The sequence below is a fragment of the Hypoxylon fragiforme genome (genome assembly GCF_022984875.1).
Source record: "Hypoxylon fragiforme strain CBS 206.31 chromosome Unknown GGS25scaffold_4, whole genome shotgun sequence".
Classification (NCBI taxonomy): Eukaryota; Fungi; Ascomycota; class Sordariomycetes; order Xylariales; family Hypoxylaceae; genus Hypoxylon; species Hypoxylon fragiforme.
Window position 1 is genome coordinate 112,976 of NW_026054759.1, and position 18,256 is coordinate 131,231.

An 18,256-nucleotide genomic window follows, 5' to 3' on the forward strand; every position below is an offset into this window, starting at 1 on the left:
AGCATTCGTGTTCTTCTTACTACCTACCTAACCTTAGGTAGACATGTAAGGGGTTGATTATGAGTGAATGGTATGCCAGCCGAGCAATGGACCTGGATATAGTTACTTTTCAAGCCTTCCAAGCCGATAGTTATATGCTGCAATTACCTAGCTTCAGGGACAGCTGTCACAGAGGTCATGTGCAAATTATGCAAGGCTTGCATGCACCTCACTCTCCATTCAGAGTCTAGATCACGAATAATAGTATCAAGTTTACAAGTTTTTGCTTGGTAATTCTCCATCAAGGTAACCTAGTTATTTGTTGTAGCTAACATTTTAGCAAAGGATATAAAGATGGCGAGACCAAGTCCAAGTCCAAGTCCTAATAGAATTCCTCTTCCTCGTACCCGTCCCCACCATATCCGTCTTCGTCATAACCTGGCTGCTCATCATAGTTGGGAGGGTCTTCAGAGTAATAGTCGTCATATACTTCCTCTGGCGGCCCTTCTTCTTCATCTCCACCTTCACCATTATCAGTCGCGACCAGCGATGGTTTGACAGGAACCAGCTGGAGCCGGGCCGGTGCTGGAGTGCCCCCATCAGTAACGCTCGCTGTCTCGCTGTCGTTGTCATTTCGTGATACTACAGATCCCGGCCCTCTGTCTTTCTTGGTCGTAAATAAACTCTCAATAGCATCATAATTGATACGCTTGGAATAGGTGCTTCGCTTCTTGAGTGCCTCAATAGCTGCTTCACTTGCCGAGGAGGCTGGTGTCAGCTGACCTTCCCCAATTCTCGGTTTCTTCATTCGACTGCGTTTGCGCTTGGGAGGGCCGAGCTCTTCCATTTGCTTACGATAAATCTTCTCTTGCCTCTTGCGCAGCCAATCTTTGTTGGCATTAATCCATATGCTCTCTTTCAACTTTACTTCATGCGGTGCAAGCAAGCAAAACTGAACCTCCGGGTCATCAGCGAACTCATCCTCGCCAATGATCTCGTCCATCTTGAGCTCGCGCTGGGGAAGTAGCGAACGTGCCCATTCGCCTTTGATGTGCGCCACGTGTGCAGCTGTAGCTAGTGCTTTGCTGTGTATATCGCTGTGCGGATCGTTGATAACTTCGGTAATTTGTTGCTCCAACTCAGCCTCATCACGCTCCCACTCATCATTAAAGGTGAGCACGGGCTCGGCTGATCCTTTTTTACGACTACGTCGTTGAGGTTCTGGTTCTACAGGAACTTCTTCCTGGTCCTGTTCATTGTCCAAGTCTTCTTCTGGGGTGCCATATGCCGCTGCCAACTCATCCACTGCTTCATCAGCTAATGGATCCTCTGAGTTTTTGCCATCAGTGACGTTTCTATCACCAATTGCATTTTTCCGCGGAGGTCGCTTAGGTATTGCATTGGGATCGAAAGGGACGACCAGTTCTCGTCCTTCGTCACGATCAAGGGCCCTTGGCAAGAATTCTGCCACTTGACGCATATGTGAAGTATCGGGGGGTGGTCGAGGTATAGGCGGAGGAGGCATATTTGTGGTGCCAGGGGAAGCCCTGGGGGTTGCTGAGCCGTCTGGTGCAGGTGTTCCGGACTCTGAGCGCAGCTCATGCTCATCACCATCAATGTCTGTTATAACGCGCTTCCGCTTTCTAACTTTCCCATCCTTCTCCAGCTTCTCTTGCCAGTTGGTGGTTCCTTTGTAGAATGCAGGGGGATCATGACGAGATTCAAGGAACTCCTTGTTCAAGAAATCTTCAATAGACAACTCACTGCTCTCAGTGACTGTGAATTCGTCAAGACGTTGCTCAATCGTATGAGTCGTAACTTTAACAATATAGACAACTTCGGCCACAGTACGTCGGAAATTCCACATACGCGCCGCCATGAGTATGCAAGCTCCACAAATACCGGAAGGTCGTCGGCCCATAACCATCCAGTCACGACCCATTCTCTGGCAAAGCCTGGTTGCATCTGCTGCGACTTTGTTAGTGAAATCGCCAAAGTCAAGCTTCGAACAGAAGCGATAGATGAGGTCCTCCGGAATTATGGATTTCACGTTGTGGCTCTGGAAGGAGTAGATATTGTTGAGATCCTTGAAGACATGGCCAAGCTCATACACGTTAATCTAGATGATATCAGTAGGTGATAGCAGTAATGAAATTTGGAGTAAAGGAACCTACGTGAACAAGTTCTGCAAAATCGATGAGCATGACTTTACATCCATCCTCTCTGCGGCAGGCTGTATAGAGGCATACAGGAACAACCTTGTCCATACCTCGACCCTGAAGCCAATTCTCTTCCATTACGAGTTTAAATATCTGGATGCCAGCATCCACAGCGTGTGGGGGAATTTCCCTAAGCTGGTGAGCAAAGCCAGTCATCATATTCTTGGCTACATGCTTAAGTTAGTCACATATATATCCATATCTATAGATCGGGGATGTAGTATACCTTCACGAATAGTCTTCTCTCGTGCATCAGTAAGACCACCACCAAGTCTTCGATATTGTGGTGCCAGAGATCTGGTGGCAGTGCCTTGATCAGCTCCAACAAAGCTTCCATGGACAACAGCAGCACCAGAAGAAGATTCGCCAAATTGGACTTCAGCAACAATATTGGATGAGTCGATTTCACGACCACAGGCAGAACAGTAGCCATCGGTGATGGGTGCCAAGGGGTTAGGACAACCAGGGGTAGGACAAGGAGTTCGTTCTGAAGAGGAGGCATTCTTCGAGGCAGAGCCAGAGGTAGGTGCAGGGCTTGGTGCTGGCGTGGAATTACGACTTGCGCCACTGGGACTCAGACCCATAGCCTCCATGCGATTTCGATTTAGAACCTCCTTGATTCGATCACCAGCTGCGACACCACGTGGTTTGAATTGAACGCTACTTTTCTTCAGTCCTTTCAGGGCGGACCCCTTGTGGGGTTTCAAGAACGAAGACATGGTGAATGATTGGTGATTGGTGAAGTGAAAGTAAATACGGTACAAGTCTGTGAGTGGATGAGGGTATTGTAAGTAGTGGATAGAGCATCAAGCTGATATGTCAGATTCATCCAAGTACGCAACCCCCCAGTGGGGAAGCAACTTGGTGTATCAGACTGTCGAGCTTGAAGATTTTTTGAGATATTTTAATTGAAGTGTAATGGTGTATTGAATTAGAATATTCAAACAACTTGAAGTCAATCTGTTTGCTGATGAATCAATACCAATACGTATGTAGTTATCCTGTTATGAAATTGGCTTGAACATGTATAAGTGAGAAAGCATGTGAAGCATGGGGGGGGGGGGGGGGGGGGATGTAGTCTGAAAAAAAAACCAGAGTAGAAATTCTGTGGGTCGCAAAGTGTAAATGGTTAAGTTTAAGTTTGGTTGGGGTTGTTTGGTCGAGATGTCCAGGTTGCTTTGAATACTTGAATGGGATGACGCTAAATCCGTTTGAGCAATCTCGCTAAGACTCTAACTAACTCATCAATCGATTTCGGCGTAATCAAGTAAGAGCAAGGCTTGGGTTCGAATGGCCAATAGTACACATTTTAACCTTTGATTTTTATGTGTATTGAATAGATTTTCAAGAGATGAAAGGGATAGTTCTGCAGAAATAACAGTCAAAATATTACTTTGTGTTTTTTTCAATAACTAAACTTCGAAATGGCAACTTGCTGCTACAAGGTGGTGCATTAAATGGATAATACGTATAAGTGAATAATGTGCATATAACTACTATACCGAGTCCTCTTAAATTCAATTTTCCTTTATTGTGCTTTACTGTGTAGTTACATAAATACATACCAGGTAGGTACATAACTTCAAGTTCAATCATTCCAGATTGTCGTCATGTCACCCCAAACACTACCCAGTACATAATATTCAACCCAAGTCCGAAATAGGTACACCTTCCATCATGGATGGTCTTGACGAATTTGAGAAATCACTCGCTGCAGAGAAATCCGAAAGGGAGCAGGCAGAACAAAAAAGACATCAAAAACGCAGGCATCACCACCGACGCGATCGATCAACGGAACGAAATCGTGGTAGTGACCGGCATACCCATCATAAGTCGCGCGATCGCCACGAAGACGAAGACGACGATGGACATCGACGTAAGCGATCGCGTCACTTTAAAGATGATGAACGCCCACATAGACACGAACGCCATAGAGATGATCGTCAGAAATCAGAGAAAAGAAGCTCTCATGTGAAGACTTCTGATAGCAAGGAGGATCTCCCATTGCCCGATGACGAACTGCCTACCGATGATGGCAAAGCTAGCCTAGTTCGAGATTCCTGGATGACGGCCCCGTCCGCGCTTGAGATTGACTATACGCAGAAAGGCTCCAAGTCCTCCAAACCTCCACCACAGCCGACCGAGCCAGCTCACAGAGAAATTCACAAACGAGAAATAAATGCGACGCAACTGCAGGAACTAAACAACGGCAAGTCTCTTGATGAATTAGAGCTACCCGTGCATAACGAAGTCGATTACACGTTCGGTGATAGTGGGTCACAGTGGAGGATGACCAAACTCCATGGTGTTTACCATACGGCTGAACAGACCGGACGATCTGTGGACGAGGTAGCATTGGAACGTTTTGGTAGTCTCCGAGAGTTCGACGAGGCGCGCGAGGAGAAGATCGAGGTTGATCGGCGTAAGGTGTATGGCCAAGGTTACATTGGCAAAGAAAAGCCTACTGGGGAGTTATATGAGGAGAGGAAACTTAGTCAAGCCGCTCGCGAGAATCGGCAATCTTCGCCGGCCACAACAAGCCTAGATCAAGGCACTATCATCCCCGACGATGCGTCCGCACACATGCCAACCCAGATCGACCAGACCGTTTTAAATCGGCTGAAGGCGCAAATGATGAAGGCAAAGCTGAAGAAAGCCCCTGATGCTGCCAAGTTGGAAGCAGAATACAATCAAGCTGCCGCAGCTTTTGCATCAAGGGGTCCCGAGGCGGTTGTTCTTAATGTGATGGAGAATCGCATGCTCGCAGGAACGCGCGGGGAGGCCAAGGCCGTCGAGACGAAGCGCGGCCGCGAAAGAGGGAATGTCGAACAGAATGATGACATGTCTATCGAAGACATGATTCGAGAGGAGCGACGAACGAAAGGACAAGCAGGAGGTGATGGACTACGACTAGCTGAGCGGATCACCAAGGACGCCAAGTTCACCGATGATCTCGACTATATGGATGAGAATGCCGAGAAGTTGGCCAAGCGCGTTCAGAAGTCGGAAATCAACCTCAAGAACCAGGCTGTCGGCGAGTTTCAAAAGATCAATAGTATTCTGGATAAATGTCAACTCTGCCATCACGAGGATCGTAATCAGCCACCCATCGCGCCTATAGTCTCGTTAGCGACGCGTGTCTACATCACGCTACCAACCGAGCCCGAACTAAGTGAGGGTGGGGCCGTTATCGTTCCTATCCAGCACCGAACGAATCTTTTAGAGTGCGATGACGACGAATGGGAGGAGATCCGCAACTTCATGAAGTGCTTGACCAGAATGTATCACGACCAAGGGCGAGAAGTGATATTCTACGAAAATGCAGCGACACCTCATAGACATATGCACGCAGCTATGCAAGCGGTACCGATCCCGTACGATCTCGGCGACACTGCTCCAGCGTTCTTCAAAGAAGCGATGCTCACGACAGACGAGGAATGGACGCAACACAAGAAGATTATTGACACAGGAGCGAGGGCACGTGATGGACTAGGGAAGCTGGCATTCAGACGGTCTATCGCCAAGGAGATGCCTTATTTCCATGCATGGTTTACCTTGGACGGAGGCCTAGGACATGTGGTTGAAGATTCCAATCGGTGGCCCAGGGGTGATTTGTTCGCCAGAGAGATTATTGGCGGGATGATAGACGCGGAACCGGATGTGATCAAGAGGCAAGGACGGTGGCACAAATCGGATAGGAGGATTGAAGGATTCAAGAAGAGATGGAGGAAGTTTGACTGGACCAGGGTGCTGTCTGACGGATGAGGCATCTATCACGGTGTTGGCAGACAAGGCTGTCCAAGTGCTTAGATGCCTGTCTATCATAACTACATACCTACATACCTACATACCTATGTAGCGCACGAATTCATGGTTGTTGAAGAAAAGGATGGCTACACCTGCAGACCTGTCGTTACACCTAATGAAGACTGAAATACTGTTGGTGTTCTTAGGGATCAGGCGGAACTAACAGTATCGTACAGTAAAATCCGAGTCAGGCTGCGACTTCGAGTTCTTGCCTTCAGATGTTTCAAGGGAGCGATAGGTAGGCATGCAGATGTCACGGTGGGATCAAGGCGTTAATCTATCAGAATGCTACATAGTACAACTCTGGACGTACCCACTCTTCTACCAGGTATCCCTGTTAGCTTGGAGACAGGGATCAATGAGGGGCATCAGCCCATTTTAAATGCCCCGCTTCAGCTTTGTGTGGTGTGTGACTGGAAGTCACATAGCTTGACAGCCTCGGAAGTGAGGTGCCTAAGGTTGGAGGTCTAATAAAAGGTACACAGTAGCTGCGCAGTTGCCTGCCCACTGCCCAGTGCCAACAATATGAGATCATTGCTGCAAACTTGTAACCTTGAGGGCAAATTACGAAGTACAACATTGAACATTGAACTGACTTTGATTACCTAAGGGCAATCCCTGGTTATTACATGCACGCTGTATCTCAACTTGACAAAGCTATTTAATACAACTTATACCTCTATTTCTTAACCAAGAACATAAACAGCCAGAATCACATCACATAAACCAGGTACTTCCTACCAAGAGACACTACTCTTCAAGATACCTGAGGTCCTAAACAACCACGCAAAACACTTCGTAAAGATGGCTTCGTCGCAAAAGCGCATTAGCAAGGTACATATTTCATTTTATATAACATCTAACCCCCCCCCCCATCGTCGAAGCACATCTCCAACATCCCAAGCGCAAATAAAATTCTAACCGTACACTCCCACTGCTCCAGGAACTGCAAGAATGCATGACCTCCCCACCAACCGGCATGACCGTCTCGATCCCCTCAGAAGCCGACCTGCACAACTGGACCGCGACTCTCCTCGGGCCCCCGCAAACCGTGTACGCGGGCGGGCGCTTCGAGCTCTCGATCGTGCTGCCGCCGGACTACCCGTTCAAGGCGCCGCAGGTGACGTTCGCGACGCGCATCTACCACCCCAACGTGACCAACGACAACGTGGGGTCCATCTGCCTCGGCATGCTCAAGTCGGAGAACTGGAAGCCCGCCAGCCGCGTCCGCGCCGTCCTCGACGCCGTCCGCCAGCTCCTCGTCGAGCCCAACCCCGACGACCCCCTCGAGGCCCGCATCGCTGATGAGTACAAGAACAACACCGCTGAGTTCGAGAAGAACGCTCGTAGTTACGTTGCCCGGTATGCCTCGTCTAAGTAAGGCACCTAAAGCAGAGCAAAGCAAAGCCTTGGGAGGGGGAGCGGGGCATGTTTGTCTCCTCTTAAAGAATCGAGAGGAAGATACGTCTTACACACCTATGCTATGTTCTCCTTTCCTCGCTCTAGGGTTTACATCCATCACCCATGGTCTGGTTTACAGGGTTGCCGGCGTTGCGCAGTTTGTCTTTTGTAGGAAACGGAGTTAATACTAAGAAAAGAACAATCACACGCAACCAACCAACCAACCAGCCTACCTCATTGAGATAGCTGCCTACTATCGTGTTATTTTTCAAGTACATAATCATAACAGAGGTAGGTACCTATCTGGGTACATGGCTAGGGTGGAAGACGACTATATTAGGTTAGTAGTAGATAGGTTCTTGACGAGGGCAAGGCAAGAGAGCAAGCAGAGGACTCATCACGATGATATCACTGGCGTTTAACTTTCTCATGCATTTAAAGGCAGTTGGGTTGAGACGGAATATTAGGCACAACTGCTACCACCACCACCACCACTATTAACTACTATTACAAACTAATACATACCATACCACCCACTCAGTATGCCACGTACATTGAGTGTATAGGTAAATGAGGAAGGATAAATTCATAAGAATGAACTTGAACGTTGTACACTCCAACTGCATACCTACTAGGTACCTATGTACGTGCATTACATACATGTATGCACCTCACAAACACAGCATACATACCTAACCTTACATACTTCGTACAGCACAGTCAGTCGTAGGAAGCAAGCGGTAGGTACCTAATTATACAGACACAAACAGCCAGCCAGCCAGCCAGCCAGCCAGCCAGCTTAACAACAACGCAACATCGGTCGGTCCCTTGTATTGTATTTGAATCTTTCAATATTTGATCAGCTGACCAGAAAGAAAAAAAATTGCTTCCATGCCATTGCTTGCTTGAATTTACGCATTTGAAGAATGCATGCTACTATGATGACGACGCCAGACAATGCTATATGATGATGTTATGTTATTCCGAACCAGGTGCCTTCCCTCCCTCCCCCCTTTTTCTAATGCAAAGTATGTATATGCAGTGAATGCCACTCTAGTGCTTTTTTATTTTACCGAACCTTTTTGGGCCATGCAATACCCCTTTAGCACAAGGACAGGCCCTTCTCTCTTTGATCTGTTGCTCATTATGATGATGATTGATGATGGTCCACACCAAACCACAAACTCTTTCTGGTTTACATGCATGATCTTCTGCTTGTCCTTACAGTAAGCTCTGTCCTGCCGGGCAAATGTGAAATTCAAAGGCTCTTGCTGGCCTCTTCAAAAAAAAAAAAATGATATGCTTCCCTCGCAGAAATGAATTATTTTGTCCTCCGGGTCAGATCGTAACACAACTGACCGAAAAATGGTTCCACCCTTTGCTCTCAATGGTATACCCGTGCCGACAAAAAAAGAAAAATAACACCGTCGTGAGATGTCGTCAATGCCTAAACATGCTCGAAAACAAAAATGAGTCGTCGTAATGGAGTCAAGATACAACACTGCAGATGCCGGCTGAGTGTCAGTCAAATGAGCTTTGTTGTCGCATTGTCGAGATATGTCCCAAGACCGTCGTCCAGACAAAGTAGAGGTTGTACAAAGGAGATATGATATAAGCATCAGTATTCGATTGCATCTGGTTCCATTATTTTGGTGGGCGCAAGGCCTACTACTAGTGCCGGCCAAATAAAGTGCCCTTCTTCCTTATTCCCATGTCGGCGCCGGGTCCATCCATGTTGGCTGCTAGCTTCTCTCGCTCGGCCTTGACTTGCGTTCTTCTTTCTTGTCTCTTTTGCTCCACTGTGTCTTGACTAAGGTGGCCAAAGCCGTTGCGTCGCCGGAAACATGCTTCTATTAGTCCGTTGGCATCTACAAGCCGGCGAGGTATCGTTTGCACTACCTGGAAGATCTCCATAGGATCTCCAACGGCCTTAATCTCGTTCTCCCCGATTTTGAAGATAGCCAGAGCGATTCGGAATAAAGTCTTGGAACCTTCGTAGAAAAAGACGTCCCACACGCGTAGAGTGCTCTCGATGGGCAAGGTTCCAATGTAGCAACTCATAAACCAGGCAGTCATACATAGAGTAATGGGCGGCAGCCGAGTTGTTTCCGACTTCATGTGTCTATGCTTCCAAGTCTTCGGCCATACCACATCTGTTCCATCCAGCTCGCCTCCAATCTTGCCCCAAACTTGCGGCATGGATTCTCTGAGTGAGGACATCAGCACCCCCAGATCGACGTTCGCGCCCTCAAGACTAGTTTCGTGCGTTCCGGGAAGGTATACTCGGGTTATTATATTGAGTAGCCAGAAAGCGTGCTCTTCGGTTTCGACGAAAAGCAGGAGTAGTCCGGCTAGAAAGTTAAGAGACTGGCAATAGCCAATTTTCGGATTGTATATGGCAAAGGCGCGAAGGACACGGCGGAGAGCCAAAATCATGGGTTTTTCGTCAGTCCTCATCTCGCTTTCCCTTTTTGTAGACTGCTTGCCGGTCATGCTCGGCATTTGGGCAGAGCGAAACTTGACATTGTCGGGAAAGGTGCGGTGTAGATCGCGCTCGATTGCTTCAATATCTACGTCCTTAGCTTTTTGTTTTAAAAGACTTTCATATGTGCCCGCATGCTTTGCAACAACGGCTGGGCCACCAGCGTAATAGAACCAAGCAGAACCTCTCCAATCAGGGGGTATTCCTTTGCGTACAAATCGCTTCGTCTTGTTAGATCGAGGAGGGAACCGGTTAGGCTGATCAGTCATGAGTCCATGTTCCCTGAGGAAGACAACCCATTTTTTTCGCCTTCTGTCCAAGTACTCTTTATATCCTTGGTTCCATTCATCATATTGCTCTCGGGTTACGTATTGATTGCTCTTCCTAAAGCCGTAACGGTCCCGCTCGTCGTTGTCTTCCGCAATAGTCAAGCCGGTCGGCTCACGTGTGGGTGGTGAAGGTTTGAAATCGTCGTCATCATCATCGGTTTCAATATCGGCCGGGGCTTTGGCTTCGGCCTCTACTTCAGCTTCCACTTCTCCTTGGGCTTCTCCTTGGGCTTCTGCTTGGGCTTCGATGCTGGCTTCAATGTTGGCGTCGATGTTAGTATCAACGTGAGCTTGGGCAACATCGGTGTCGACGTCGAAATCGACATCAGTCTTAGGGTCGGCTATGGGATCAGCCCAAGGATCGATATCTGGTCCCACACGAGTAGACTCGGAGGCCTCCTCAGCCATTTCCTCAGGTGAAAACTCTAGTGAATATTCTTGCGAATATTCTTGTGAAAACTCATGTGAAAACTCATGTGTATCTAAATCATTTGACGTGGTAGCCGAATGGCGCTGGACCGAACCAGGAGTAGAAGGCGTAGTTGGTGATTCTGGGGTTGGTAAAAGATCGGTCATTGCATCCAGCATAGCAGTTCTCCTCCTACTGAGCTCTGACTTTGCGGTCGGCGGTCTCGATCCTGGCATCTCGTTGTCTTCCGGGGCCGAATCGTCGTAAAATCCCTTCTCGTACATGCCCATTATATCATCAAGACTGAAACTATCATCGGCTGCGCCATATACCGAAGTAACTGAGCTATTCTTGGTTGCGACACTACTTCTCTCAGTCCCCGTAGTCCCCGGTCCCGTGGATACCGATAATTGAGATCGGTAACTGGATCTGAGCTCTTCGCTTGGCATGGATGACATGCGAGCTAAAGGTTCCCTACCAAGAGGTGGCACACTGCTTTCCATGCGATGATATGATATAGGCGGTCGAGAAGTTTGAAAGTTTGGGTGACGACCGCGACTTCGAAGGTGTTCTCGGCTATACATGTCGGGAGGCGGTCGACCGGGAACAGAGGAAAATGTGGCAGCAGACATGTTCGAAGACACAGACTGGCCGCGATCTCGAGACCAAGCCATGGAGTTGTTGGGTGACAACTCGAGAAGACTCGGGTCGGTCGGATGGTGATTTAGGGGTCGGAATTGAGGCGATTCTTGGTAGGATTGTTTTATGCTTGCGTTCCTTGGTCTCGAGAAGTTATCAACGCGCACCGGCTCGGAAGTGTTCAGCTTCTTAGTAATCGGTAGCTCGGGAAATGCATCTCTGGATTCTGAAGCAAAGGAGTTGATGCCGGCCTGCAGTTCATCAGTCGCGTCGGAAGATCTACTGTGAAAACTTCTAACAGCGGGTGAAGTAGGGCTTAAGGCAACACCTGGACGACTGTAGCCCAGAGAGTCCCACCGGGGAGACAACGGTGAATTTGGAAGGTTTGGTATGTGATGTGACCTGTCTATTGTTGGGCTGGAATGTGAGTAAGAGACGAAATTGCCCGAGGGTGTAGAATTAAAAGTGGAAGGGGTAATCCAAGTAGTAGAATTGTTGTTTGTATCTGTAGCAAGAGTTGTTGTTGTTGTTGTTGTATCGCCCTGGTATTCATGATCCTCATCGGCGTCATAGCCGTCTTCGTCCAGATCGTTGTAATAGTTGAAGTATTGACTGTAAAAGCTGTAGTTGTTGTTGTTGGCGTTTGGGAAAATTGGACGAACCGGGGTATGTTTCGAATCCTGGGAACCCGAAGCAGCGTGGCGTCCATACCCTCGGAATTCCATGCCGCGGTCAGATATCGCGCCAATTTGATCTTGTAATGCATCTAACCCTGGGCTGGATCTCAGACCTGATTGTGTCATACATTTCCCATCTATAGGAAGAGGTCGTCTTTGTCGTCGTCCAATTACTGGGGAATCGGCCAGGGCATGCTCTTCCTCGAGCGAGTTTTCGGATTCGATTAATGTTCGCGCCATTGTATATTTACTATACAGGGGCAAGTGATCTAGAACCTAGTACCTAGAACCCAGAACCCGGTGGCTGTCTAGTACGAAAACCTTCCCCCCTTCCTTAGGTTAGTGCGCCTTCGCTCCTTGGCCGGGAGCTGAAAGACTGGGGATTAACAAGCCTAGTCCAATGCAAAGTGAAGTACGTCGTATGTAAACCTTGCTTAATGGACAAAAAGAAAATAGAGAAAAAAAAGATGAATCCAACAGTTTACCCAAATGTAAACTCTGCCAATTGTGAATTTTGAATGTATTGAAAGTCCAGTGACGAAAGAAGGCATCCGATAGTGAGCGAGCGAGCGTTGGAGCGTTGGAGCTGTATATGCACGTAGGGGCGTGGTTGTAAATAGTCCAATGTTGAGATTCAAGACAATGACGGTAGGTAATGGCAATCGGTTGAAACGAACGAATGTACGGTTGGCCAAGGGAGAAGAATGAGTGTGGTGAAGGTGAAGGTGAATGGGATCCTCTCAACATCCAGTTGATGGTCGAACGAATATAGAGCTTTGCACTTAGGTTCCTTCCATACCGTCGACGGCGGTAGCTTATCGGCGTCTGGTTGTACAAACGAAAGAGGCGGCTGGCTTTTTCGAATATGCGTGTTCCCGCGTGTTGGTGTAGTAATCCAGAATGTATGGATGGCAATCCTGGGGTAAATAGGTACCTATTAAAGGTGACAGAGACTACTATGTACAATACAGAGTCGTAGAATTAGAACCTGAAGCTGAACCTGATAATCTTGACCTCGGGTCAATTGAAGAGATAGGTAAGGCCTATCGATTGTCGAATTGAAGGTTTTAAAATAATGTTGTCTAAGCCAGGAAGGCGGCTAAGGCAACGGTTTGCATTCAGAATCGTCGATGTCTCAGCAGGATGAGACAAGTTCAAGTTGATTTAATTCAAGTTGTGAAAAGTACGCAAAGTACGCAAAGTACGTAAAGTACGTAGTAAGGTGGATGGTATGAGCGTTTGTGATAGGTAATCGGTCTTCGTCGAAGTGTGGTGTGAGGTACAAGTGGACGACGCTAAATTATTGGAGATGGAAGATACGTCAGACCATCCAAATATCCAAATACTCAGGAAGGCAAGACAGGTAAGCAAGTAGATAGGCAGGTAGGTACTATGTAGGTAGGTGTCGCAATTAATTTTGAGCAAGTTGCAACTTCCACCGACTGCACTGCACTGTACAGTCAGTCTGTACCTCCAGTCCTACCTACCAAAGGGGAAGATATTGGTATATTGGTATGATCGATATGCAGGTACAGGATTGTACATACAGTAATAGCACCTCCAACTTGAACCTCTATGCACAAGTGAACGGCAGTTTGGTCTGGGACTCCTGGGACACCAGCAAGGTACCTGAGCTAAAGATGCAAGCTAGCTGCACGATTGCATAGTAGATAGGTATATCAAGGTTGCAAGGTTGCAGTGCAAGTCAATCCAGTTGCCAATCAGTTCAATGTATTGTACTTGTACAATACAAGAAGCAGCAGTGCAGCAGTGCAGCACCTTGACTATATCCAAATACAATACAACGTTGAACCATAAAAGAAGAAAGAGAACAAAGCCAAATCAGCTAGGCTAGGTAGGTAGGTAGGAATCACACACACTGAGATTAAGAAAAGAAATGAAGAAATTGGTCGAATCGTCAAAATTGTCAAACATTGTCGAATTGTTCTAGTAGTATTACCTAACCAGCTACCCTAGGTAGGTAAGCTCACCCTCCGCTCAAGCCGTGGGTACCGCACCATTTAACCAACGGCAACACCTGTAATGAAATTACCTCCCGCGCACGCGGAACGGCCTCTGGCCCGTCCTTTGGCACAAGGATTGCTTAGCGGGCACCTGGGCCGGCCAACCCTATTGGTCAGATTGGCCTCGAAAACCACAGAAAGGGTAAGGAAATAGAACATTGAAAGAGAGCTGATTAGGCTGACATCATCTTCCCTTCCTTCTAATAATATTGCAATTTCCCCAAAAGTTTATTTTTGCTAGCACATGTCAAGGATTTCTTAGCACACTCGTCAATAGCACACTCATCAATTAGCACACATTCCAGCTAGGGCTACATACTACATAGATAGTTCAATGTTATTATGTACCTAGAGGTAGGTATGAAATTTAGTGTTCTCTCCACTTTGCTAACAATCCTGTTAACGCTGATGGTATCTTATATAGTAAGGTAAGACAGCTATTTAAATATGATATAATATTGAATTCCTGAATTCCTGAATTCATCTTCATGTACGAATTTGTTGCATACTATAATGTGTCGTCATGCATTAGGGCTTTCTTTCATACATAGTATGTACCTACTTACTCATGCACGTATTGTAGTATACGAGTATAATAGTTGTATAACACAGCTTCACCTATGTACCAGTCAGTTTAGTCTCTCACTTATTATACTAAAGCACCTTTGTTCGAGATTTCAAGGCAGGGCACCAGAATTTGGCTTATAGATATGTACCTAGAGAAGACCTAGAGAAGACCTAGAGAAGACTTGGTTAGGAAGTTCCGAGGCTATGGATCAGGGGCACTGTCCACTTATTAGGCACTGATGCACTAGCCCTGCGGTAATGGTAAAACAAAATGCAGGGTGCTAAGGTTTAATTCCAATGAAATCGCTGGATTTGTACGGGAAATCGCGAGACTCGACTAAACCCCGGAAATTCGATTAATTCGTTTTTATCAGTGATGAATGTGACGGATCTTCATTTTACCCATTTCATCTCACACATTTCACATATTTCAACACATTCTAACCTTTAGTTATCAACAATAAGCAATTTTCCTTGATGATATTCAACATACATACCTCCTATACTGATTGCTACTATTAGTACTATAGTAATTATCAGACATCACTGCTTTGACAACCATTACAGACATGATGCTTTCAATTTTCTATCATTATTTTCTTGTATTCACATGCGATTCTGCGATTCTGCCTTTATATTGAATTGCCGTGCTTTCATTCGATGACTCCGGATGAACATAAGAAGAACAATCCTAGGATACAACACAATTCAAGCTTGTCCAAATGGAATATTCGACGCGTGTTCTACGCGTCCCCCTGGTCTCTTGGCTCTTATCCGTTCGAAGAACCTATCATGATGCATATCCATCAATATCACAATCCCTTGACATATTCCTCATGGTATCCCATCTCCACTTATGGGGATTGTCTATTATCTGTTGCGACCGTGGGAGTTCTATTTGATTCTTCAATCTTACGAAGCAAATTGCGCGCACACACTTCGGGGCGAATTGTTCCATGCGTTTTTATCAGCAATTCTCATCTTGGTTAATAGTTGCAAAATCAATTCAAGGTGAATTGAGAGGTAAGTTAAGTCTCAATCTAACAATTGCATTTGCAGAGTTTGAAAAACAAAGCAATTATCAATGATACCGTTAGGTACAATACATACCTACTATCCATTTGCTAGATGCATGTGGATTTTTTTTTTTTTTTTTTTTTTTTTTTTTTGCTTTTCCTTTTACTGGAACTTTTTGACTATTGATGGTGGAAACTCCCTCGCCAGGACAATTCAATGACAGTCCACACGCGGCAAGATTACGAATCTGGGCTTCACGGATAAACCAAGTGGCTCATGGAAAGAGGGGGAGCGAGAGAAGTACGAAGTGTGGCTGGGGAGTTCTTGAGTCGGAACTCCTCTGGCGCAATCGTCATGACTGGGCAATCAGTCCAGTCGGTCCAAACATTCAATGCTTGAATTGGCCTACTATCTACTTAGTACCTAGGTTAGGTATCTTTCTACCTATTTTGAGCTTCCCCGGGCCCGATTGAGTCCTAGCCAGGGGATGATCCGAGTAACACACCATCACTTACAGAGCCTTTAGTGACTTTGGTGCCTTCTTGAGTGCGCACTACTCAGGCTACATATATGTAACCTAGACCACAATGACGGACACTCATTATTTAGCCCTTCCTACGCGTTACCTACATACATATGCAGTACCTAGCCAAATATGTACCTAGGTTAGGTAGGTTACTAAGGCAGATACATATGTAATGTTCCAAGGTTATGTATGGATGTGTGTGTATTAGTAGGGAAGAGGAAAAGGAAAAGGGCACCAGAAAAAGGCACCAGGACAAGGTGGGCAAAATGGGTGGTAGGTAGTTACATAGGTAACAAGCAGCAAAAGCTCTCAGAGCTCCCCCGTCTCCTAGCCCCCTCTCTCTCTGCATTCCTCCAAAGCTCCCCCAGCTCCCCCCCCCAGCTTACCAGTCCCCTCCCTCTCACAGCCTACGTTCTGTACCCCCCTTCCGTTCCTAAGCAGCCTTTCCCCAAGCACAACGACCAGCGTTTCCCTCTGCCACCCCCCAGCTTTCCCCTTTCCCTACCTTCTCTTCTCTCTTTTCCTTTCTTCCCCTTCCCATCTTTTCCATCGAAGTCCCATCCAATTCTTTCTTCGGCCTACCAATATACGGTCCTAATTCTTGACATCGTACCCAAAATCCCACTTACACCCTATTCAAAGCTTAAAACATGACTTCACGAAAGAGGAAGCAGGACGAGGAGGAAGAGCTCGTTGCACTTCCCAGTGACGAGAGCGAAGAGGAAGAGGAATAGTAAGTGAGCTCCCACCCATTATCCTACTTTAGTTAGGATTGTCCCTAGTTGCGCGATAACGAGACGATCGCAATCCAATGGTTCTTGTCGCAAAAGTTGTGACGACGTCGCATTGACAATTGGTATCGTCGCGCATTGTAGCGCATTGTCGCGAATATCGTGTCTCCATTGCTTAATCATCTAACATTGCTGAAACCTGGGCATTAAGCATTAATCCAAAGCATCTGCTAACTCCTTTCTTCATTAGCATCTCTGAAGGTGATGACGACGACGAACAGGATGATGTTGAGGATGACGAAGAAGAAGAATATGACGAGGTTGACGAGCCTGAGCTTGAGCCCGAGAAAGAAGAGAAGAAGAATGGCAACGGAGTGAAGCGTATGCTACATTTCCTCGTCGCTTTGACGCAGCTCTTCTCCTTTAGCCTCAGCTAACCAATACAGATTCGATTACGGCTGATGCTCCCCCAACAAAAAAGCTGAAGACGGCTAACCCTCCGACCGAGCCTGTTCCCATTCCCGTTGCTAGCAATGGTGAGGAACCACTCGAAGATGAGTTTGAAATTGAGGATGGCCCTGAGGATGATGACGATGTGGAGGAAGAGGAGGAAGATGCATATGACGAGGAAGTCGAGGGTGAAGTCGAACCTGAGGATGAAGAAGACGATCTGGTCGATGAACCAAAGAAGCTCGGTATCGACATTGATTTGCCTGCAAAAGGCAAGACCCAGGCCGCCACAGAAGTCGCTACTAATGGCGAGGAAGCTGAGGATTAAACTCTTTACGCCATCTCCTCTGGGTTTAAACCTGCAGCGACTGTGGAATATTTCGGTAGCCCTGTTCCGGAATATGTTGTTCGATATTGCTTGCCTTGGTGGCTCAGACCTTTTCTTTCCTATTTGTTCATCTCCTCGGCAACGACATAGAAGGATCCCTGTGTGTGAAGTCCAAAGCACATCCCATGGATAATCTCACAGGAGGCCCTGCTTTCGTTAATTAATTCTTGATAAAAATTCAAACTTTGCAAGTCGCGTTGCTTCTTAATTTGAATGACACTTGACCCCAACCTGCCCTGTGTCGTTTCAGTAATACAATGCCTGCTATAAATCACATTGTAAACCTCGCGTAATGGTATATATAATATTGATAATATTACATAGAGCAGGTAATGCAATAAACGTAATACTACAATCCTTGCGATGGAAGTATACATATGTATTAGGTAGGTTGATACATGTCACAATATGATGTATCGGAAACCAAAACCAGACAAGAAGAAGAAGACAAAACCCCATCGTGGACCGACCGGCCGGGTTACAATGATCTTTTTAAATAGACACGTTCTGCCATCTCTTTCTTTACTTACCCCACATCCCCACGCTACCCTCGACCAAAAGGGGTCATTCACCGTTTTCAAAAGCTCTGACAGTTGTCCGTCCCTCTCCGG

The 18,256-nt window shown here is 46.7% G+C and overlaps 5 protein-coding genes across 5 annotated transcripts; 3 read left to right on the top strand and 2 right to left on the bottom strand.

Annotated features, from left to right (window-relative positions):
• Positions 1-72: 72 nt before the first annotated feature.
• GGS25DRAFT_484370 (uncharacterized protein) lies at positions 73-3,301 on the bottom strand. The gene is made up of 3 exons (XM_049260450.1): positions 2,425-3,301; positions 2,154-2,365; positions 73-2,098 (listed from the first exon to the last, which is right to left on the bottom strand). Exons 1-3 carry the CDS (start codon positions 2,915-2,917, stop codon positions 362-364), a joined length of 2,442 nt encoding a protein of 813 aa, XP_049117328.1. The 5' UTR covers positions 2,918-3,301; the 3' UTR covers positions 73-361.
• Positions 3,302-3,802: 501 nt separating this feature from the next.
• GGS25DRAFT_484371 (cell cycle control protein cwf19) lies at positions 3,803-6,390 on the top strand. The gene has a single exon (XM_049260451.1). The coding sequence runs from the start codon at positions 3,876-3,878 to the stop codon at positions 5,961-5,963; it is 2,088 nt and encodes a 695-aa protein (XP_049117329.1). The 5' UTR covers positions 3,803-3,875; the 3' UTR covers positions 5,964-6,390.
• A 134-nt stretch (positions 6,391-6,524) lies between these two features.
• GGS25DRAFT_212031 (ubiquitin-conjugating enzyme) lies at positions 6,525-7,447 on the top strand. Its single transcript, XM_049256883.1, has 2 exons — positions 6,525-6,839; positions 6,949-7,447. The coding sequence occupies exons 1-2, from the start codon at positions 6,810-6,812 to the stop codon at positions 7,384-7,386; spliced, it is 468 nt and encodes a 155-aa protein (XP_049117330.1). The 5' UTR covers positions 6,525-6,809; the 3' UTR covers positions 7,387-7,447.
• A 1,630-nt stretch (positions 7,448-9,077) lies between these two features.
• Positions 9,078-11,084, bottom strand: GGS25DRAFT_513687 (RabGAP/TBC; the record flags this gene model as incomplete). Its single annotated transcript, XM_049262907.1, has 2 exons — positions 9,078-10,467; positions 10,678-11,084. 2 exons carry the CDS (start codon positions 11,082-11,084, stop codon positions 9,078-9,080), a joined length of 1,797 nt encoding a protein of 598 aa, XP_049117331.1.
• A 5,106-nt stretch (positions 11,085-16,190) lies between these two features.
• Positions 16,191-17,645, top strand: GGS25DRAFT_212188 (uncharacterized protein). Its single transcript, XM_049256884.1, has 4 exons — positions 16,191-16,349; positions 16,719-16,809; positions 17,058-17,188; positions 17,254-17,645. The coding sequence occupies exons 2-4, from the start codon at positions 16,727-16,729 to the stop codon at positions 17,583-17,585; spliced, it is 546 nt and encodes a 181-aa protein (XP_049117332.1). The 5' UTR covers positions 16,191-16,349; positions 16,719-16,726; the 3' UTR covers positions 17,586-17,645.
• The last annotated feature ends 611 nt before the right edge of the window (positions 17,646-18,256 follow it).